Below are 23,917 nucleotides of genomic sequence, written 5' to 3'. Positions count from 1 at the left end.
ACTTATTCGGGATTATAAAAATAATCACAGATATAGAGCAGATGAAAATCCACTGTCTTTAAATAGCTGAGGTCTCTGAAACCCCAAACAGAAGTAATGCATCATTTTATGTAGCGGAATTCTGAAACATGTCATCAGTTCAAAATTATGTTTATAAGCAATTCTAATAAAATTAGGAAAAGTCATGAATTATAGAGCTGATGAAACAATGTTAAGTGTGTTTTTTTTAGCTGTTAAGAAGGACCCGGGTTGCCTGGGTTAAATACATGTTCATTGATTTAATAACACATTACCAGTAGAAGAATACATGTGAATATACTGTATTTACTATATATTTACTCAATTGTGATGTTATTACTTAAATCTTTTAACATAACCTTTTAAAAAAAAAATGACTGTAAGAAATGTATACAAACTCTAACCAACTTATATATATATATAGATATATATTTACTCCCTGTCAAAGAAGAAGAATGACTCATGCAAACAAGCCTCTTTTTTAATACATGAATCTCTACAACTCCAAAGCACATTTCTGCAACAATATGTAATACATGCATACCGAGGGGCTTTCAATGCTTCATATATTTTGTTTTGTGTGATATGATAGGGAAGACAAAAATAAACACTCAAGACCCAAGCTAACTGTGTTGTTGAGATTTGTGTTTACAGTAAGTAGAGGCTCAAAATCCATGTCAATATTCACCACAACATTTTTAGATAATTCAAGATGGCACAGCCCTCGATGTCAGGCATGTTCTGGTGGAGCGTCCTCCCCCCACCCGTTCATGTTGAGTGATTTTAAATTAAATAGAGGTACCACAGATAAAAATACAAAGACCGATCCCAACTCTTCTCTTTGTGAAAGTCTCTAGAGAAGCAAGCGGGAGAGAGAGAGAAGGAGAAAGAGCCTTTCTGCTAAATTCAACAGGTTGGTATGAAAGCACAGTGATTAAACACAGAGTGAGTGAGCTGTTTTCAGACCAGCCACTTCATGAGCAGAAGCAGAGCGCGATATTACAACTACTGAACTGTACACTACTGATTTGATGATTCTGCAATGGGAGCAAACGTTTACAAGATACATTTGCATTCATTTGTCATTTTACATTTTTACTGCAGACATGAATGCGCACTTCACTGATATACACTTTCTTTAAATCCAAATATAATTCAAGGTTTTTAAAGGGAAAACAATCCGTTCAGTATGAGTTACATTACACTCGTACTGTCAATAGTGATGGATTTAAAGAAAGAACGCATCTGTCAAACTCTCCCAATGGCACATTAGAATAATGTGCAGTATTTGGAGGTCATCATCCTCATCAGCAGTGTCTGATCACTCTGAGAGGAGGTTTGGTTAGCTTCATGTTGGAGCACATCCCTGAGAACTGGTCACGCAGCAACAACATGTGGTTGCCCTCCTGTGGTCAAGGAGGACTTCACAGTCACGTCAAAATTAATTCATTAATTCATTAATCAAATAAAACAGCAATTACAAAGTGACAACTATTAGATACTGTATCTTTATCATCCAATTCAATAACTTTTCAGTCCAGTCTAATAAAACATTTACACATTTCTGCAAGTGGTACTCTTACAAAAGTCATAATATATTGTAAGAAAATAAATAATCCAATACATTAGTGCAATGCACCGGCCCTCTCAGCGATCACAGCCATGACTGAAGCACACTGTCCTGCTCATATTTCATGTCCACACACTTTAAAGCAAAGAGATAACACATACTGTCACACTGTTGAGAGTTATTACCCTGCGAGCCATTGTAGCAAATACCACAGCAAATTAACAAGAGCTGTCAAAACGACAAAGAAGTTCAGATGATGTCACAATTATTTACCACAGCTTGAAGCTTATATTTCACTTGCATAACATGACTCCACTCAACAGTTCCAGGCAGGATATTTACACAAGGCATACAGCAGAGCATCCTGTCTCAAGATGCTCACATTCAAAAAATGATAGCAGCTTCAATAAAGAGTTCCCTTTAGTGTGGCACTTCCTAGACTAGCTGCTTTGTTTATCTGCCAGACAACCAGGATCCAGGCTGAACACGGCTTCCACAATAACAACTTCTGGTGAGCATCTTCCCCTCTGTACCTCCAGGTCTGTATAAGGGGGGGCAGCGGGGTGCCACACTGAGCCATGGTAAATTGAGCTGAGCCAACGCTCAAATTCCTCCCGTGGTTGGCAGAAACAGGTGGGAGGTTGCAGGATGGACAAACTGGGCAACAACGTTGGATCACGAGGCCTGGGATGGTTTTATCCCTTCTCAAAGCTCTGTGGTCTCCCAGCTCACCTCCCGCGGAACCTGGCGTCATTTAGTCCCAGTGTGGATGACCGTAACGGTGGAAGGTCGTGGCAGCGATGGCTCGCCCACCACTGATGGTTCCTCTCGTACAGGAGAGGCGGCGTCAGAGTCCTGATTGTACACTTTAACAGCAGAGGGCAAAGGAGCTATTGGAGGAACTGTGGGAGAAAATATAGTTTCAGCAAGGAGTTGCATGTCATTAACTGAGTTTTATTTGATTGGTAGGAAAAATACAGTTTAAATGATAAGTCTGGTAATGTTCTGTTTTAATTATTGTCAACAAATCCCATGAAAAGAGCGGCAATGTGTTAAGGGGCCAGTATGCCTCTTCAGAACTGCTTGTCAGATGATTGAATAGCTTCAGACACCCCTTGCCCACACACACACACACACACACACACACACACACACACACACCATTCAGACGCTGGATAAGGGGGGGCTGTGTCTGACCATTTCTGTAACTTTCTGAAACGGACAATCAATCCAACATTCACATGCACTTCACACCGTCATTGGTCAGCTGTGTTGGAGGTCAGAAAGGAGCCAGGGTTTGAGCTTCTCTCTCCAGCTCTCTTTTTCATGTGCACAACCGAGTGCAACACTATGAATGTCTTTTGTCTATGAACAACTATAAACGCTTTTGATTTTCGACACGGCCAGAGGGTTCAACCCTAAGGCCATCTCTCAATACTTTTTCGAATTCCCAAGCATGCCTGAAGCACTCAACCCCAAGCCCATTGGGCCACAATTATATACTTTCAATTTCAAAAAAGGCAAAATAATTTCCTGAAACAACTGAGCACTGTGGTTTTTAGTAAATGTTACTCAAATGGGAGTAAATTACACAATTTTCAGCCATGGATTAATACACATTTAGTGCTCTAGTGAGTATTTACAGCAGCAGCATGTCATGTCCATCGTAATGAAGGAACATGTCCGCTAGTACCACAGTGTGACTCATTTATGTGTTTTTAATAGTTTTTGGACAACAGTGGAGGTCTATGACACAGAGGAATATCCTTTATCAGGTTTTGGTTACACAGACAAAATTTTAGGATCAAATCATTGTTGGTTTTGCTCTTTTCATGGGATTTATTGACAACAAGTAAAATATACAATATGTTAACCAAGCTTATGCAAATTTTCCTTCTTTCATTCTTGACTTTGGAAATAGTACAAACATTACTGAGTAGAAGTAGTAGAAATAATACTGAGCTATTTCCATGACAACATCTGCTGACGAAAACCTATGAGATGTGGTTGAAAGCTTGGACCTTGAGTTAAGATTAATTTGACAAACATAGAAAATACAATATACACTTCAGCACTTTACAAAAGCTAATGAACACATTAAGATTGCACATAAATAATCAATGAATTAATTAATTACTAATTAATCTGCTCATTACTTTCACGCCTGGCTGTTTACCTCCGTAAAATGTTTAGTCCATTAATTGATTAAACATTTTCCCAGATCTCAAGGTGACAGCTCGACCGAAATCCAGTTATTTTATGTACAATGATATGGTTGTGGTGTTGTAACAGGCCTCCATTTTTAAAAGATCTTATGTTAAATTAAATGGCACAAGACACGTTGTGACCATGGGGCTCGTGTCAGACTCGGTTTAGTCTGTTTAATTGAAAATTACACCTCCTACAAGAGCTTTTTAAACAGTTGCCAATTAGCTCAGTAGAGACGGCAGCAGAATGAACAGAGCTCAGCTGAGAGCGGTACTAAAAGTTGGATACATTCGTCTCTACAGGGAGCATCTGAAGTGTCACTCACAGTCCTTCAGGGAGAGCGGAGCGCAGTCCACAGACTGGCTCTTGGCTGGAGCACGACTCTGAGGGTTGGACGTAGAGTTGGTGCTGTGAATGCTGCTGCCAAAGCTGGTGCCCAGCTGCAGACGCCTCATGTGGCGGATCACAGCCGTCGCATTAAAGGCTTGCTGTGAAGAGAGGGTGTAAACAGTTAAATGTAAAGACAGATCCCTGGAGAAAGACAAACCACTGTATGTTTTTGCTATTCAAAAAGAGAGAAATTACTGTGTTTGTGGTTTTAGTAATATTTGATAATCAAGAAAGATGAAGTCTTGTGTGCTCACCCTCCATTTGCTTTTGGCAAAGTTTTTCCGCATCTGTCGACTGACTGATTCATGTATGTTCTTGCAGAGAGCAGTATCTCCAGCAATCCTGAAAATTAAAGTCACGTCCTTTTAGATCACGCAAATAACAATTCACACATACAAACACAGCATTGCCCAAATGATTTATATTTGTATCTGTAATACCTTGGGAATCATCTTCATGCTGTTTTCCTATTTGTTCAGACTGTTTATTTTCATTCTGCTAAAACATCTTTGATTGATGGAGCAATGTTTTTGCAGGAGCTCAAACACTTTCTGTCACATTCATCATAATTTCTCTGCATGAAACCTTGTCAATGAAAGCCATTTCTCTCTGTTATGATACCTGTTACCATGTGTCACAAACCACATATTTGTATCAGAATGACCACCTGCCCAGGATCCAAAAGGCCCATTACTGGCTAACAGACTTATTCATATTGGCCACATCAGCCGGAGACAGCAGCCCACGCCAGCTCGCTTTCGTTAGCTCCAGCTCAGGCCTGGGAAGACATCCTAATTATTCATTAAAGCTTCCACATTCTTCAAGGATCCTTCAGGACGCCAGCCACTAATTGGCAGCCATTTATGCAGCAGATTTCGGCTGAGGGTGCCGAGCAGAGGTGGGTTTGTGGCTCGGAGCCATGGCGACAGCTGACAGTGGGAGGACATGCTCTCCATGACAAATGGCAATCTGCGTCATACTGCTGTTTTATCGCACCAAGATGTGTGGTTCCCTGTGATTGTCTGTTTGGGGCGCAGTGTGGCGGCATCAGTTTCTCACCAAGGGTGCTCAAGAGCCTGGTCACATGTGAATCTCTTCTCTGGGTCCTTCTCCATTAGGCAGCTGATGAAGTCTTTAGCTGTGGAGGGAAGTGAAAAGGGTCAAGAACATGTCCAGCTGAGAACATGTTGTATACTCTGCCACAGCAGACGAAGAAGTATGTAATTCTGTAGTAATTATAGAGAAAATATAGACAATGTTCTGAGACAGCACAGAAACTAAATACCAGTTCCGTTATTTTAGTTTTTAAGGAGGAACCAGGAAATGTTACAGTAGTGGAAAATGACTGGAAAAACTGACATAGATCCATGTAAACCCAAGAAAATAGTAATGTAATATCAGAAACATAACTCACCATGTTTTTTTAATGGTATACGTATGCCCACAATTTACACAGAACGACACATTTTTAATTTCAGCATGTTGGGCTGACCTGCTGACTAAAAGACTCTCTGTTATGCCGTAATTATGTGAAATTATTGAAAATCTACCAATAGAACAATGTCCTTTCAAAGATCCTTCCTAAGAAATTCTATGGACCCTGGAAACAACGAACAACAACAAAAGGCAATAAAAGGTTAACAGATGAGTCAAAAACATAACTGAATACATAAAAAATTAATAACTAAATAAACTTTACAGCTAACAACACTGTATTGCTTGTTGGCTGACAAAAACTTACAGAGTCAGTGGGGTGTCTGTGAACCTCTGATTAGCGTGAGCTAGCTAACTTTGCTAATGTGGTGAGGAAAATGTAAAATGTTGTGTTGGGAAAATAGAGATTAGTTTAATAATTAAAATGTGTGCCAAGACCCCAATATAGGAAAACTAGTTGAAAAATAGAACAACTTAGTGAGAGATAAATAGAGTAGTAAGAGTAGTAGTAGTAGTTTTCTTTATTTTTCCAATTGGAGGTTAGAGGAAAAATATAAAGCTTTATATTTCTTTTTACACTCCATTTAAACTACTACATTATTTATGTATGTATTCATTATTTTTTGACTCATCTAATAATCTTTCACTGCCTTTTGCCGGTTTTCGTGCCACCATACATCAGTTTGTTTATTGAAAATGATTAGAAAACTATGGCACCTGTAAAATAAAGAGTTTTATATATATACATACACACACAGACACACACACGTCATAGCTTACCGGAGTCTGATATGTCATCCCAATATGGTGCGTCAAACTCATAGTCTGCCTTGAGAATCTGCTCAAAGAGCTTCGAATCATTCTCGTCATAGAAAGGAGGGTAACCGCAAAGCCTGAGAAGATGAAGATGGATGATTACACAACAGTCTGTGTGCTGTCCAGCTGAAACTTTAACCCAAATCTAAAAGGATTTGCTGTGGCCTAATCTCATTCACTGGCAGTTTGATTTTTCATATAGCATGCAACAGTTCATAGGGATTACAGAGACTACATGAATACTTAGAAGGAAAAAAATGGGTGAAAATAGTCCATTTTCATATGATATGGACAAAAATTGACATGCAAACTGCCATTCCACAACATAAAGTCATGCTGTATATTTAAGTTGTGTTCTTGATTATGAAAACCACCAGGCAGAAGCCTCATTTGTGAGGGCATCAGAAACCCCTTGCACTTAATGTTCTTAAAATTCATCACACGTAACGAATGGATAACGAGACCAGGGATTTTCTCTTTGCTAGCGAGCAACATCACTTAATTCGTTTGGCAGCTTCATGTAACACTTTCCACTGAAAGGTTTCAGGGGGGCTCAGACCATGATCTTGACTTTCCATCATTGGTTCTGCATCGAATGGTGTAAATTAGCATCTGGATGCGGTTTCATTTATTCCAGGTTTGATGGTTTTAGACTGCTTTTAGGTCATCTTTAAAGGTGCCGCACTGTATTGTTTTTAGGATGTGATCTTTTACATGATTCTTACTGATATTTTTACATCTTTTAGCTACGCTATGTGGCTCTAGGGATGACCATGTCGGTCGATGGTCAGTCCCTCACTTTGGTCCAGGCTGAAATATCTTGACAATCGGATGATGAAATTTTGTACAGACATTCATGGTCCACAGAGGATGAATCCTACTGAATTTGGTGATCGTTTGACTTTTCATCTAGCGCCAACATTTTTGTTTTTTAGTGAAATATCTCAACAACTGTTGGATGGATTGCCATGACATTTGGTACAGATATGACTTTGGTGATCCCTTTTCATCTAGTACCATCATCAGTTCAAACTTCAATTTGTCCAATACTTTGATTTATATCCAAATACCTGCAAAACTATCAGCTTCAGCTGCACTTTGTGTTTAATGCTAATTAGCAAATGTTAGCATACTAACACACTAAACTGGTAAATGGTGTGTTTCAAATCCATACTACATAATAATTCTATATAGTATATACTACATACTAATCGTCAGTATACTGTTTTAGTAGTTAATATAAAAAAAGACAGACATACCACTTCATACTAACAGGAAATGATATAAAATGTGTGATGTCAGTTGTCAATCAAACTGCAACTTTGTAACGTCACTGCCATCTAAACTTCATAAATAGACCATCAAGATTTTGTATGAACACACTACATACTAAAAACCTGCTTAGATGTATGTAGTATGGATTTGGGACACGGCGAAAGATGGTGAACATGATAAACATTGTACCTGCTAAAACATGTTAGCATTGTCATTGTGAGCATGTTAGCATGTTAACGTTGGTATTTAGTTCAGACTACTGCTGTGCCTAAGTACAGCCTCACAGAGCAGCTAGCATGGCTGCAGACTCTTATCTATTTTTCAATTCTAATCTTATCTGTTTTATGATGTTTGTCTGTAACTCTAATTGTGCTCCCTTTGTTGGTCAGGACACTCTTGATAAGGCGGGCTTTTTTTTTCTCACTGAGGTTTTCCTGGTGGTTTCTGATCTGAATGAGAGCTTCCTGTTTAAACAAAGGCTATAAAAAAAACACATGAAAATAAAAGCTATCAAACACACAAAGTAAGCTTCAGTTATTGATGATATTTATATTTAGAAGTGAGCACTTACAGAATATAAGCGATGACCCCAATAGACCAGCAGTCCACAGCTTTACTGTAGGGCTTTTGAGCTAAAACCTCAGGAGCTGTAACAATGAAATTATTATTATTTTTTTAAATGGTCAGAAAAACTAATATTTATCTAGTGAAACAATGCAAACAGTTTTTGACCATTGACCATGACACAGAGGCTGGAGAAGAATGTGAATGTTTGGTGGTTTGCCTGTAGCAGATGGCTATGATTAACCTGTGGCTACTGGCAGATTAGATTAGATCATGTTTAGCCAACTAGTGCATCTAATTATTTCAGAGGAAGTTTCAGAGGGCATCCTCACCCACGTATCCTGGAGTCCCACAGGCAGTGGCCATCACGTCACCTGTTCCCTCCATCTTCGACAAGCCAAAGTCACTGATCATGATCTTTGATTCATCATGGGGACTGAAGTACAGCAGGTTCTCAGGCTGGAAATAAGAGGAAAGAGTAAAGAAAAGTGTGCCTGTGCTTGTTTGTCTGTGTGACCTTCTGTACTATCTGTGTAGATTAATTTCAGTCATCTAGGCAGTAAGATATCTGACAAAATATGAAACAAAAGAGTTGCGGGAAGTTTTACGGCTCATTCAAGAGGTTCATCAGTTTAACCGAGAAAGAAAATCCCCGACATTTAACCTCTGTGGGTTATCCTCACCAAGCAGTCACATAATGTCACTCACATAGGTTAAATAGCAGGGATTTCCCCCCTCACTAAGACTGAAGAGTTCGCCTGGATGAGTGGCAAAACATTTTCAACTCTTCAACATCAAATTCAGTGGATTTTGTGAGGAACTATGTTAAGACTATGAATATTAAATACTGTTGTACCTTAAGGTCTCTGTGCACGATGCCCATGGAGTGCAGATAGTTGACTGCATCCAGAACCTGTCGAATGAGCCGGCTGGCATCCATCTCGGTGTAGAAGCCTTTCTCTACGATGCGGTCAAACAGCTCACCTCCAGACACCCTGTCAGCACATAGAAAATAACACAGCACTGGTTTATTTCATGATACTTTATTTTTCAGTGGTGTGTTCATTGTAATATCAATTTATTGCCTAATCACAAGTGACTGATTTCATGTAAAGACACTGTGAATACAAATTGGTGATTGGCTGATTTGTAGCTGCCAGGTTAACCCACATGGGCTGACAAAACAACAGAAACATTTCACAGCCCTCTCTGCTCTGCAGTAAAAAAGAATAAGGGGAAGCACGTGCTGCTCTCTTTTCATTCCCCTTTATAAAATGGCCTCCTTGTTGAAATCAAACTCACTGACTTTCTCTAAATCTGTCCTTAAAAATCATTTTCACACGCCTACATTAAGTGGTCTTTTTTTGCATTGTCTGTTTTCAGTTAATTTGATACATGTTTGTTGATCAAAACACTTACATGTATTTACTTATTCTTTCTTATATTTTGACTGTGACTCACTATGTAACTTTTTTTCACAAAATGTTAGAAAGATTATAATGATTACGGGGACACAACAATGACACTGGTACATATACAGTACATGGAGTGGACAAATGAATAATATGGTAAATAGTAATTTTATAAAGCTTTTGTTTGTTCTTTGCTTCATCTGTTACAGGTTTTGAGGCTGTAGTTTACAGCGTTGTTAAATCAGTCAGTGCTGCTAACACACTTTATATTTCCAAATGCAGTTTTCCAGTATTTATCAAATGTCATCATGATTTTTGAGACTTGTCCCTTTGTCACCTTATGTAACTTTGCAGGGTTTGCAACTGATGTACCAGCGATGTTTCTACTTCAGCTACTTTAAACCACAATTACAAAAAGACAAAGACAAGACAAGTGACTCATATCAAGTTAAAGATCAATCATGAGTATGTGCCTGCTTTCATGAACGACTGGCACTCACCATTTTTATAAGTTAGACTTCAATGCAACATTATGCACCTTGCAGAGGTGCAATAAGGGCAGATACTCGCTGCCTAAATTGCTAGTGCATTAGTCACAAAGACTGTGAAATTATGTGGTGAGGGGAAAGGTCTTTGAAATCATATCACATATGCCACACACATGAAAACGGTAATGGCACAGAGGAGTAGTTGTCACATGCACACCTTCACAAACACTGACTGAAATACATTTCACAGAATTTTTGCTACTAAACAACACTTTACATTACAGCCTTAAAAATGAGTTGAATCAACAGCTCTGACAGCTACAATGCAAGCTGCAGCTCAAGCTTTAAGAGCTTAAAAGAAATATGCTTATTCCCTTTCTTGCAGAGAATTAGATGAGAAGATCGATACCTCTCTCGTGTCTGTACGGTGAGTGTGAAGCTGAAGTAAGGAGACAGTTAGCTTAGCTTAGCACAAAGACTGGAGACAGGGGGAAATGGCTAGCCTGCCTCTGTCCATAGGTTAAAAAAAAAAGTGTATGTGTAAAAACAACAAGTTGTGGTTATGTGCTGGACTATTTCTTGTCCAGGTGCAGTGGCTTCCTGCAGTCTCTGCTAGTCACGGTGATGACAAGGTGGTAGCCTGAAATGACATGTGTGCTTGCTGAATTTGTACGACATGAACTAAAATTATAACACATCATTATCAGTTATAATTCTACATATTGATGTTACTTTATATTATTTTATTTTATGTTTCTAAAGATTATTTTTATGGCATTTCTGCTTTATTAGATAGTCACAGTAGAGAGAGACAGGAAAGGCGCAGGGGAGAGAGACATGCAGCAAAGGGCCCAGCCGGATTCGAACCCAGGCCGCTGTTGTAAGGACTCAGCCTTGATACATGGAACACACTCTACCAGGTAAACTACCGGGGCATCCCCTAAAAGTCTATATTTTAACAAAAAATAAAGTATTTATATATTCCTTGTGTCATAAAAATGCCCAAGCACATGTAATTTCTGGCTACCTGGAAACAAAGCTGCAGCTTGGGAAACAGGTAAAAAAAATATTTTGTATCATGCAGCAGACAGAATATTTTATCCATCTAGATGGTTAGAAGAGTCTGTGAGGATCCTGGAAATACCTCCAGAACAGCAATAAGTGATTCTAAACGACCTTCTGGGTTTTTCAAAGATCGGCAGGTATTTATTTTCTGAAAAACAGATGCTTAGCTCTGTGACTCAATATGATACCAGTTGGTCTGCCACATGACCCCCCATAAAAACCACAGCTCGTTGTTTTTAGACTTTGGTTTTTGTATGGCATAAACAAACAAGATACCTTTGGACAGAGCCAGGCTAGCTGTTTCCCCCCGTTTCCAGTCTTTGTGCTAAGCTAAGCTAACCGGCTGCTGGAGGTAGCTTTATATTTAACAGATAGATATGAGAGTGGTATCAATCATCTCATCTAACCCTCGGATGCATATCTTGTTCATCTCGTTCATCTTTAAAGCACCACTGTATTCACTCATCACATTCATCTGGACATTACAGAGGCTTATTCAAGCAAAAAACACAACACATTATCAAAATGACTGGCCAAATGGGAGACAAAGAGCTGACCTAAACAAAGAATGTGGTGGGTTGATGTACTTACAGCTGCATTATGAGGTACAGGTGGTTTGAGCTCTCGTAGATGTCCTCCAGAGCCACGATATTCTCATGCTTTATCCTGGAGAGGGAGAACAGAAAATTCACTTTGCTTGCTGTCAGCCTCTGTTCATTTCAGCACAGGCCACTAATGTGGTGCAATTAGCCTTTTCTTTTGGTAAAATGATGCCCTGCCAACTGAAAACTAATATTTTTTGCTTTCTGTTACTGCACATTGCCTGTATTTAGACTCTGTGTGCACATGTTGTGTATGTTCACGCTTGTCAAAAATGAACCTGGCAAAGTGTATCCTTCACACAAGGGAGAAAACCTTTTTGTGCGTGATGGAGAGCGGGGGGATTCTTAGAGGACGCTAATCAATGAATCATGAAGCGGCAAGCCCCGTCAGTAGGAGCACCTGAAGAAAATAATACAGGACGGATCAAGATGCTGGGAGCCTGTGTCCAGGCAACCAACCAACAAGGTTTTAGCATTAAAAAAAGCCTCTGCAAGGAGATATGCAGATGACAGAGCGTGTTCACAAGGGCAGGTGGCTGAAAAGGAAAAGATGGGGGTGGAAGAGGAGGAGGCGAAGAGAGTCTCAAAGGACTAAACAACCTTCACAACTTCCTTTCTAAGTCCAGAACAAAAATGAGGTTGCAGTTTGAAGGTTGTTAGACAAACAGAACCAGGTAAGGAGTATGAAGAGAGGGAGAAAAAGGGATGAGAAATTTTCAAAGTCAAAGGATAGCAACTGTAACCAGGCAACTACACCCAACAACTGGCATGCTCACTTCAAGAGTGACTGATAACTGAGCTTCTCAAGGGAATTACCCATCAGGCCCTGGAGGAGGATGGAGTGTCACCTGATGTCAATGCAATCCTATCATACCCTGTGTAGGTGTGTGAATGTGTGCACACTGTGAAGACCCAAAATGGTGGACAGATGGGATTCGACAAGGAAGTCACTTAAGCCTGACAATGGCTGTTAAATAAACTGAGCGGCACTGGCATCCCAACTCTAAGTCATTACTCAGAGTGGAGACAGACACAAACAAGCTTCCCAGAGGACGCCGTGAGGTGGTGATCCTTTCTAAAGTGGTGTTCTTCTTCTTCTGCAAACTCCCCCGCGGCTCAGTCATGCGGTACCTACTTCCTAAGCACAGCGATTTCATTCTCAATGCTCGTCTCCTTCCCCTTCAGCGCTTTTTTCGGGATGCACTTGATTGCGACCATCTTTCCTGTGGCCTTCTCCCGAGCCATCACCACTTCAGAAAATGCACCGCTGCAAGAGAGACAGAGAAACATGTTAGTCCTGCTTTATATGCGCTCAGGCAATATTGACACAGAAAACCTCATCAGTGAGTAGATAGAGGGCACTCAGAGGCAGACAGGCCAGAGTACACAAACAGCATATTGTGAATATTTACTGAGAACTGGCAAAGTCCCTGACTATGGCCAACAGCCTTCTGTGTTGGCTTACGCTTGGTGCTCGTGTGCAGCCAAAAGCACGGCAAACACTTTTAAAACCTCTAAAAAACATCCATTTAGGACGGCAGATAGCGCATCATCCTTGGCCATCTGTCTCCATACATGAGAGCCTTTAAAAACAAATACGGAATTAAGGGAATATTTGCTCAAGCAATCTGTATCTGTTGCTATGATACCACATTCAGTCCACCATAATAAATCTCGCTGAGCACGCAGCATGATTGCTTTTTTTCCCTCTCTTCTTGTTTTCATTACGCACCTTCACAGGCACCTTTTTCCTCCATGTAACCTCAGCAGGGCTTGATGTGAAGATGTTTAAAAAAGGACTGATGATTTGAAACTCTCTGGGTTTATGTTCACTTGACCACAGCAACTAATATGATCTAAAAGACTAAATTAATCTTTGATGAACTTATGGTTCTGATGAGGGCTTGTTTCCCATTAACACATCAGCATATGAAATAAAATTGTAAACTGAGCCTGAAGCCATAGTGCTGAGATGTTCTGTGTTTTTGGACTGCTGCTGTCCTACCCAAATTAACTCTTCTGCTTGCAAAGCCATGTGTAGTTTTCCACCTATATTCACTACAGATCTGTGGTTTAAAATTTTCTTTTACTTTTTGTTCTTTCTGCATGATCCCTTTTTCCTCAGCATTTTAATCTTATACAGCCTATATACATAAAGTTTAAAATGTTTTAATTGATATTTTCTTTCAGTAACATACAGTATAGTCATTTTCCCCCCAATATTTTACATATTGCTCACATCGCAGTCTTGGGATGAATGTCACTTTCTCCATACAGTTTATTTCATTGACAATTGCAGTCCAGTCGTTCTTGTTTGAGCGTTTGCCAGAAGCCATTTCTGTGTGATGGCTTTCTTGCTAGCAGCCAAAAGTATTTTACAGAAATATTTATCCTGTGCCATAAATTTATCTCTGATTTTGCACAGGTGTAATGTAACAAAAGAGCAATTAACTTCTAATCCAACTGTTTTCATTATCTCTTTAGTAGTCTCTTGCCACTATGAAAAAAAGTCCAAGAAGTATGACAATGGCAGCAATCTGTTTTTAACCACACTGCCTCCTGCATTTGTTTTCTCCCTTTTTGACATAAGGTTTAATTGCTGAAAGAAGTGTCTTGTTGGATCGTCATCAGTTATACAAAAGTAAAAGTGACGTAGAGAAATACACCTAAAGTGACCCACCGCCTTACAAAAAGCAAGGTGGCCAACATCACAAGGTCCATTACGTTCTCAAAGTGTAATCAGTTCCTCCCAACAGGCTCTAAACTCCGCGCCGCTCGCTGCACTAAGTCCCACTGAGGACATCAAATCCACGCTAATCCCTCACTCCACCATCGCGGGGGGGAGGGGGGTCAGTCTGAGCCACGACACATAAACACAGACTAGTGCACAAACACACTACCTGGTCACATAGCCCGGCCCCAGGTGTGATGAGGTGGAACACACTCACTGCAAACAAACAGAACTAAGAGGGCCTGGAGCATACGACCTTCTGACTTTGACCTCATTCTGACACATGATGTGGGACTATATGTAAATTCAAGGGCTTGTGTAAGTGAGGGAGTTGGTGCACTACTTGCTGGCCTGTTGCAGCACCATCTTCCCACCACAGCTGTTGCCGTGAGGACAATGAGCATCATTTCTATTCAGCGCATGCGACTGGTTTCCACAGCTGTGTGGACTTTAGGAGAAGTACAAAATTTCTCCACCAGCAAGCTGAGCCTGTCAAGCAAGTCTCTGGCACGTATTTTTTATTTTTATTTTTTCTCTCAGAGCACGCTTTCTGCAGCAGGAGACACACAATGAATAAAACCACAGGAAACCTGAGAACACACTGAGAGGGTGGTTGGAGCGTGTAGCACCATTTCTGTCCCCCTGCTCACCACATTGACAAGCAGCAACATCACTTCCTGTGAATGACAACATGACAGAACTTTGCACGAAGCATGACAAACTGTGCTGCAAGCTCAGATAGTGTTCAATCTATTAATTCCTAATTCACAGGAAAGAAAAGGTGCAAATGGTGACGCTACTGCCCACATGCTGCACATACATACATACATACATACATACATACATACATACATACATAAGATACAATAACACATCCACAACAATCACAAATATTGTAGAGCTTGAACAATTAGTTGATCAAAAGAAAAATTAATCTGCAACTATTTTGATAATCTCAAGCAAAAATGCTAAACATTTGCTGGTTCCAACTTTTCAAATGTGAGCATTTGGTGTTTTTCTGTCATATGATAGTAAATTAAATAAATATATATATATATATATATATATATATATATATATATATATATATATATATATATATATATATATGTCAGACTAAATGATTAATTGAGAAAATAATCAGCAAATTAATCAATAATGAAAATAATGGTTAGTTGCAGCACTCAAAACTCAACTATGTGACTTTCAGCACACTAAATTCATCTCTGGGAATAATCCTAGATGTGATCTGACGCAGCATTAAGTGATGAGAGAAAGCTCCATCTAAATTGGACTCTTTATTGAAGCTCATCTCAATCTATTACGCAAGATAAATATGATTGTATGGCTGCAAAATGTTCCTGACCCAGTGTCGCAGACTGCACAATCAAGTCAGCACACTGACTCACTCGGAATAATAATAGTTGAATTTTAAGTTCTTCCCAGAGCCACAGAGCTCCCTCTTCACGGCTCTTGGATGACAGTATGAGCTGTGTGTGTGTGTGTGTGTGCGACAGTCTGCAGTCACACAACACCACCACACTATGTGCAGGATGGCCAAGCCAAACCGGCTGACTAATGCGAAATGTGCATGTGGGCTGTTCTCTGTGTGAAACCGGCGGCTGATGCTGCAGATGCAAAGCAAAGCCCTGTATCAAACAATCATCCAGAAAACTTTTTTCAGGCCGCACCTCAGCTGGTCGGCCTTGGCGATTACGAAATTCAGGGCACTGTTGATGGGAGTTTGTTTGATGGCGGGGGTGGGGGTCTCGACGACTAAGGCTGCCTTTATGACATTTACAGTGTTCACATGTATGGTGGTGCTGCTGAGTAATCATACTGAATCAACTTGTGTAAGATGTATTACAGCGGCCCGTTACGCAACATATGGGATGGAAAAGTTGGGACTTGATAATCCAGGTAGAGCTGCGGCCAGTGTAACCTACTGTGTTCAAAGTCACCCTTCAACAGTGCAATGACAGCTTTAACCAGAAATATGAAAAGTATATGCAAGTGAATATGCAAGTAAAATTAATGTGTACAGTTTGTGAAGGAATTATAAAAGGAAAGCAAGCAGGCTCCCTTGTTAATAAGTGTACACTAAGATGATGGATATTTGGGACCATCACTGATTCTCTAAATCATGATTCTGATGAAAGATCAAATTGTTAAATGCATGTACAGTTAACAGAATTGTACACATTTTAGCTCAAAAATGCTCAGCTGAAAAGATCCCTCAAATTTGGTAATAAAAGTTATACTGGCAGCAGATCATTTTACAGTTAAACAAAACACTTCTTATTTCTAACAGACGTCACACCACCATCTGCTCTGCTGTGATATGCTACTCTGTCTATTAAGAGTCGTGTAAAGTGACACCGTTAGTAACTAACAGACAATACTTTCTGCAACACACATTATTATTCTCATCATCATCTGGAATATACCAATAGTTGCCGATATACTGGCCTCTCTATCCTCTAGGATCAGTTTGCTGTAAATAATCTATGGCTCTTTAAGGGCAGTGGTGAAGAAGTATTCAGATCCTTTAATAAAATAATACAGTAATACAATAATAGCAATGTAAAAATACTCCATTATAGACTGATACTGGATTTTTGAGGCCAACACAAATCTCAATAGAGTGAGAGGTTTTTTTTTAAAAATCTGGTAACGATACATATCGGCTGAGGTTATTTTTGTTTTTTTTACATAAATACATAAACATTCATCTTGGTTATCAAACATCTATGTACTAAGCCTGACATTTTACAGTTGAAAAATAGTGTTGATATATCAGCCCGGCCAATTAATATAATAATTATAATTTAGAATATAATTCTAGATCCATACTCCATTACAAGTAAAAGTCCTGCATTCAAAACGTTGCAAAAAAGTTACACAAGTATTATCTATCTATCTAGTATTAAAGTATCGAAAGAAAAAGTTGGAGGATCATGATGCAGATAGATATTAATTAGATATTATTGGAATATTGTTACTGGTTCAACAGCAATTAAGCAGCATTTTAAAGTTGTAGCTGGTCGAGCTGGAAGTAATTTTAACTACTTTACATGCTGTTGGGTAGTTTAATCTAGTATCTATCTAATGTATCATTTAATAAACTGGTCACATGCTTTCTATGCAAAATCTTAAATGATTAGTCAAATAATCGATTGACAGAGAAATAGTACTATTTTGCCACTATTTTGTGTCATTTTCCAAGTAAAAATGCCAAACATTTGCTGCTTTTCTTTGTCTTATTTGGGAGTAAACTGTATTTTTAGGTCTTGGAGTGTTGATTGGACAAATCAAGCAATTCAAAGATTTCACCTCAGTCTCATCTAAATTTAGAAGGGCATTTTTACACTATTTTCTGACATTTTATAGACTAAAAGATTAATCACTGAATCGAGAAAACTTGGCAGATTAATCGATAATAAAAATAATCCCTGGTAAAGTATCTTTCAAATAAATGTAGTGCACAAGCTGCATAAAATGGTAGCACTCAAGTAAAGTACGAATACCTCAAAATTGTAATTGTTTTACTTTTCACTGCTGCGTAGGAGTAATGTCATCAATTCAGTTCTGGTTTTCATCTCTGGTCCTTGGTGCCAGACTAGCCAACACTTGTTTTCAGTATTCATCCGGTGCTGCAGAGTTAAATCAACTCCAATAACATGACTAAAATTAAATCCAGCCGCTCTCCCAGTCCCAGCGACTGAAGCTGGAAACCATTACCCAACAGCACACCGGACCTGAGGCTACTTTCCAGGAATGTGCACTTTGTGGTCACCAGACTGTTGATCAAACAGAGAAAGATGGTCAGTTTACAGACTGATAAGAGCTAATGCCACTCATAAACCACTAACAAGGAAAAATATCTATCGCTCGAGGGAAATGTTTGGCAGAAATCTGTCCAAAGCCACAGATCAGCCCATCAGAGAGAAGCTGAATTATTTTAATAAGGGTGATTACCGCCTCCTGTGCTCTGATACAGGGCAGTCTGGTACACTTCAACTCCCTGAGTGCAGTGGATAGTTCACTGTGGCTCTGTAGGCATCCACTGTGGTGAGAGGGACATGAATACAAATGGAAGCTCATAAAATTACTACACAGAAAAGATACTACGCATTTTCTTGGTGAATTATTTGACTCTCCATCATTACGGTCGATGAGAAAGTATCTCCTCCCACAGTGAATGTAGCTGGAGGACAGTGGTGGTAGGAAGTGGAAGGTAGTGTCTTCATAAGAAGGAAGAAACTATGGAGATCCATCATCCTAGTTGCCTAGCTGCCATTTTCACTGCATCAAGGACACATCTAGTCTCTACACAAGCTGCGCTTCAGAAAATGATCAATGCATGGAGCCAACAGCAGTCACTTTAATGCATCACGGATGAGTAGGGCTTTGTCAGAGCCAAAGAGAGTTTAATATCTGTTGTAGAGGCCTGTTTATTCATTAATACCAAAAACTCAGAAAAGGTAATAGTCCTCTTTGTTGGCAAAAAGAATCATAACGATGTGGCAATAAGGGACATCAGTGAGTCAGCTGCAGCAAAGCTCTGTTTGGACCTGCGGTGGGAGCTAATAGAGGACAACTTCGACACTTTAATTTCAGGAAGTGGGATTCTGGAAATACGTGACAGAGAACTTAAAAAGGGATGCAACTGGAAAGCAACATTTTTTGACAGCTTTTTAGCCATGACATTTAAATAAATAAAATATGTGCATTCGTCAAGTTATTCGAGTATGTCGTAGAGCCCAACCCATACTGGACATTCATATCTGAGAGTTTATATCAATATATCAAACAATATTCTTTTTTCTAAATGATCACAGCATAAACTAACATTTTTGATAAGGATTCCTTCCTTCAATTTATTGATTAAAGCTATAATCAATTTTTCTATAATAACAATGGATCACATTGTTAAAAGGGGTCACTCATAGTGAAGAACCCACAGAGAAATATCACCAGACTCATTTTAGCATCTTTCAGCGTAACTTTACTGTTTTGGTTCACTCTCACCGCTCTCAAAGCATCGTTTTCGGCCGTAGCAGGCAGCTATTTTCAGTGTAAAAGCTCTGAAATCCCACTGTACACTACCTGCTCAGCACCAAATGGCAAACACAGTTAGCAATTAGCTGGTGAACATAGTGGAGACTTTAGCAGCTAAAGAGCCAATTATTTTTCTCAGGAGTTGGTAGAGACCAAAAACAGAGCTAAAAGAGAGTAAATATTGGACTTACATTCATCAGGTGGCCAGAAACACGACTCCAAATGAATGCTAATGTTGCTCCGTAACTACAGGATGTGTAAATAAGCAAGTTTGTCATATCAACTTAACAAGTGATAGTATGTCAGTGTTGTGTTTACAGTTGGTTTCTGAAGAACTGTACCCAATATATGTTCTGAGAGAACATTTTACAGTAAAATTTGTCAATTTTTACTGGAGGTACAAACTATGTAATGGAGATACTGTTTCTAAATTAGCTCAAACATATCTTTGGCATTTCTCCGCAGCAGTTTGCTTGTTATTTATTAGCCAAAATACACCGATAACAACATATTGATGATAAGCTAATATTGGCGGATTTACCAGCCCATTCAATTATCAGTAGTACCGCATTGATAGAATAGACTGTACCAGTATCCACAGCGATACTGACCTTTTTAAGCTGATTGAGTATTGGCCATGATTTGACTCAACCACATTAAATATAGTTTCTTTGTCAACGTCGTTAAAAAATACTGTGTTTCCACTCTCCACTACATTTTTAAATCATGGCGGTCACTGACGCAGATTTTAGTGCCACAGCAATCCCACGCCTCATCTTACCTTACACAACAATGATGCTAATGATTGCCACATATAGTGAAGTATACAGAATTCAGGGAAAACTGGTATCGGAACAGTACTCGGTATGTTTTTGTTTTTTTAAGTAGCTCAGACAAACATCTCAACATCCCCACTTTGAGCAGCAACCCGCCTTATGCTGCATGTTTACAACACTTGTCCCACTGGGATCTCTGAAGGTGCTTGTGGTCAGGTTACTTAATTTGCTCCCACAGAGTATCAGCAGCTTAAGGGTCTGAAATTAGCCGCAAGGCAAGTGGCGGTAAGGTAGGAGGACTGGCTTCAGAGGCGAAGATCTCATTAGTTCCCAACAACGACTGCAAGAAAACAGGTGTGCAGCAGTGGTGAAAAATGTATTCAGGTTCTTAACTAGCAATGCCACTAAATAAAAATACTCAAGTACACTACACTCAAGTATACTACAAGTAAAAGTCCTGCATTCAAAATGCTAGTTAAGTAAAAATTTACAGCAAAATGAAGTTAAAGTATCAATGAAATGTAAAATGTATCAATAAAATCTGTAAACTACTTAAAATACATGATATGCAGCAGAATCGCCCATGTCAGTTGTGTATTGTTTAATATTTGACTATTATTACAGATTTTAATGTTTAGCTGGTGAAGCCAAGTTTAACTACTTTAGACTGTTGGGTGTTTCAATCTATAACAAACATATCTTATAAACTAATGTAATGTGCTTCCACTGATGGTGTGTGGAGAGCAATGAATGAGCTCTGTTGGCACACGGACGCTGCAGAGGGATGATCCCTCTTTGACAGTGATGGGGAAACCTGACGGGGGAACCTACAGTTGACAGGAGGAGCAGGAGGAAGAGGAGGATAATCTAAGTCTCTTCGTCTGACTGACAGCCCTTCCATTTTTAATCCTCAAGCAAAGCTGCAGGGCCGCTGGGCTTTTCTGCCCCAGGTGGCCTGTTGTGAACCCCGCTGTGCGGCAACAAGCACTCCCTGATTAACACCCACAGGAACTAGTAAATGGGACTTACTTAAAGTCAATCAGGATGTGTACATGCTGTACAATACATAAAGGGCTGAGCAGTGACAAACTGGCCCTCGGAGATGTGCGTTGGGTTGTGGGCGAGGTATGTGTGTTCCTCCAACCTGGTCATTGTGTGGACAGTAGATCACGATGATTCACTGGTGTTATTCAGAGGCACTTCACACATAAATGAAAGCCTTGGGGAAATCAGAACAAGCCTCCAGGTAGGAATGTCTGGCTGTTTAGTACAACAGCTGAAGTGTCGAGTGCGCTTTGTGAATCATCTGTATGACAATTTTACGGATGCTGCTCCTCAGGAAAAACAGGTCCGCGGTCATGCCGAGCAGCACCATTTCACAAAATGAGAAGATGATGAAGACAGCCAAGGAGATGATTCTAAGTTTACACAAGATGAGGTTGCATTATCTTACCACAATGTTTCGTCATCTGTGAATGACCAGCTTCCCTGTTTAGCTACAACCACAGCGATAAGAGGCCATTTTTGCTCAGCTTGACATCGGTTTCTGAGTCCAAATTAAAAAAAACAAACATATTTCCCCAGGGAAACTCCTTCCTCCACACGGCCTTTCCCGAATCTCAAACAAAACAAACATCACCACATTAAATTCCCCTCAGTGAAGGGAGGATGGACGTGTCTGTAGGGGATAAAGATCAGCAGGAAAATGAGAAATATACTTAACTTACTTTAACTTATGAAATGTGTGATAGCACCTAGCAGTCAATCACAAGACTGAGATTGTTTCTGTCCTAAAAGCAGGACCACTTTCGTTGACGCTCTCTTTCTGCAGCATAACTTATTCAAAGAAGAAAAGACGTGAAGTCAAGCAGCACTAACAGCAGACCAAAATAAACTCTGGAATTTGTCTGCTCTGTAGTTCAAGGGCAAGAGAATAACTTCAGACAAAGTGGTCCCTAAACTACAGGAACAGGCCAAATGAAACAGAGCTGCAGAGCCGTTACTGTCCAAACAAGTATCTGTCTGTAAACCCAGACATAATGTTTCTCATCTAAAAATCTGTTCTTCTGTTTGAAGAAAAAAGAAAGAGATTGAGCACAAGAACATAGAGTCATCACAGATGGGCCCTTAGTTTGGGAGCTGATTTCATCATTTGTGTATGCAAATAGGCCCTGCTGTCTTTGTCAGAGTTGTTATGTTGTACAAAAACGACCCCAAAATCAATGGCTGCCTGGCAAAGCTCTAATGTACATGCTTCAGCCCTGATCTGATCTGTGGAGAGAAGAAAAACACGCTGCAGTACTTTCTGAATGAACTGTGACATAACGATGGGCATCACGCGTGTCTGACTTCACACATTATTGTGTCTCATGAAGCATTGCTTCCACTCCCTGAACAATTAACTGCTGATGGACCTGATTGCATTTTAAATAATGTCTCTTTTAGACGGCTGTAAGTTCACAAGGCGCTGTCTCTTTCTGTCACCGTCTAATTCAAACGAATATTCAACAGCTGTCAGTCTGGTTCTCATTTCCGTTAAAACGGTACAATGTGTCATTGTTGCCAGACGCTAATTTGCTCAACTATATACAAAGTTTCTTGTCGCCTTGCAAGGCTGCGTTATCTTGTTACTCACGTCCCAAGGACTTCCTTGAAGTCAAATATGTTCTTGATGTCATCGACATGCTTTTTCCAAGATCCATCGCTGGACTCGCCGTTTTCTTTCGCCATTTCGCAGCGGGGTGGGGGCAGGAACAGCAGAGACGCTGCTGGAGGATCACCACAGTCGTCTCACCCAGCCAAAACAAAAACAAAAAAAAAAAGAAGAAAAGTAGTGCACTTCTGTATTTCGCCAAGGGCTTCCTGGCTGTTAGTCAGTGCAGATTATGTTGCTTCCTCAGCGCATGTATGCAACCAGGCAAGCCCAAGGAGGGGAGGTATGTCCTACCCCGAGAGGTTATTTGACTAATCTGTTTGACGTAGCGGATCCCGACACCGAGCTTCCCCACTGTTCAGATCACTGTTACGGGGAAACACAGGCTCTCCCCCTCCTCCTCCTCCTCCTCCTCCTCCTCCTCCTTCACGGGCGGGATTCAGTCAGTGTCAAGCGGCGATGCGGTGAGCTGAGGTCGGGCTGCTTGCAGGAGGATGACACTTGGCAGTCGCATCCGAGCTGCTGAGCCATCGAGTCACACCGACCGCCCTGTGGTTGTTATAGCAATAGGAGGAGTGGGAGGTTGCTGCTCCCGCCTATCTATCTGACAGCGTGAACAATGAACGGTTTAAGTGTTCGCATTGCACCAAATCACCGGCCCGGTGCGGACTGACTGATCAGTGTCAGGGTCTGTTTTTGCTGAAATCCATTTGCACATTTCAACAGAGTCTCGTTTTTGTGTCTGGTTGTTGCGTAAAGAGATGCTTTCATTTTAACATGCGTTTAAAGGCAGGGGCGTAGCGAGGCGTATTGGGGGCCCATGCAGAGCAGGTGTTCTTCCACTTTCCTCCATG

At 40.2% G+C, this 23,917-nt stretch overlaps 1 protein-coding gene across 1 annotated transcript; it reads right to left on the bottom strand.

Moving 5' to 3' along the window:
- Nucleotides 1-478: 478 nt before the first annotated feature.
- Nucleotides 479-23,760, bottom strand: camk1db (calcium/calmodulin-dependent protein kinase 1Db). Its single transcript, XM_044193796.1, has 11 exons — nt 23,046-23,760; nt 12,978-13,109; nt 11,832-11,906; nt 9,132-9,270; nt 8,608-8,734; nt 8,283-8,358; nt 6,401-6,513; nt 5,246-5,324; nt 4,441-4,528; nt 4,122-4,284; nt 479-2,490 (listed from the first exon to the last, which is right to left on the bottom strand). The coding sequence occupies exons 1-11, from the start codon at nt 23,138-23,140 to the stop codon at nt 2,339-2,341; spliced, it is 1,239 nt and encodes a 412-aa protein (XP_044049731.1). The 5' UTR covers nt 23,141-23,760; the 3' UTR covers nt 479-2,338.
- Nucleotides 23,761-23,917: the final 157 nt, after the last annotated feature.

The sequence above is a fragment of the Siniperca chuatsi genome, linkage group LG4, assembly GCF_020085105.1.
Source record: "Siniperca chuatsi isolate FFG_IHB_CAS linkage group LG4, ASM2008510v1, whole genome shotgun sequence".
Classification (NCBI taxonomy): Eukaryota; Metazoa; Chordata; class Actinopteri; order Centrarchiformes; family Sinipercidae; genus Siniperca; species Siniperca chuatsi.
Note: the sequence above shows the minus strand (reverse complement) of the source record. Positions and strands in the feature narration are given on the sequence as shown.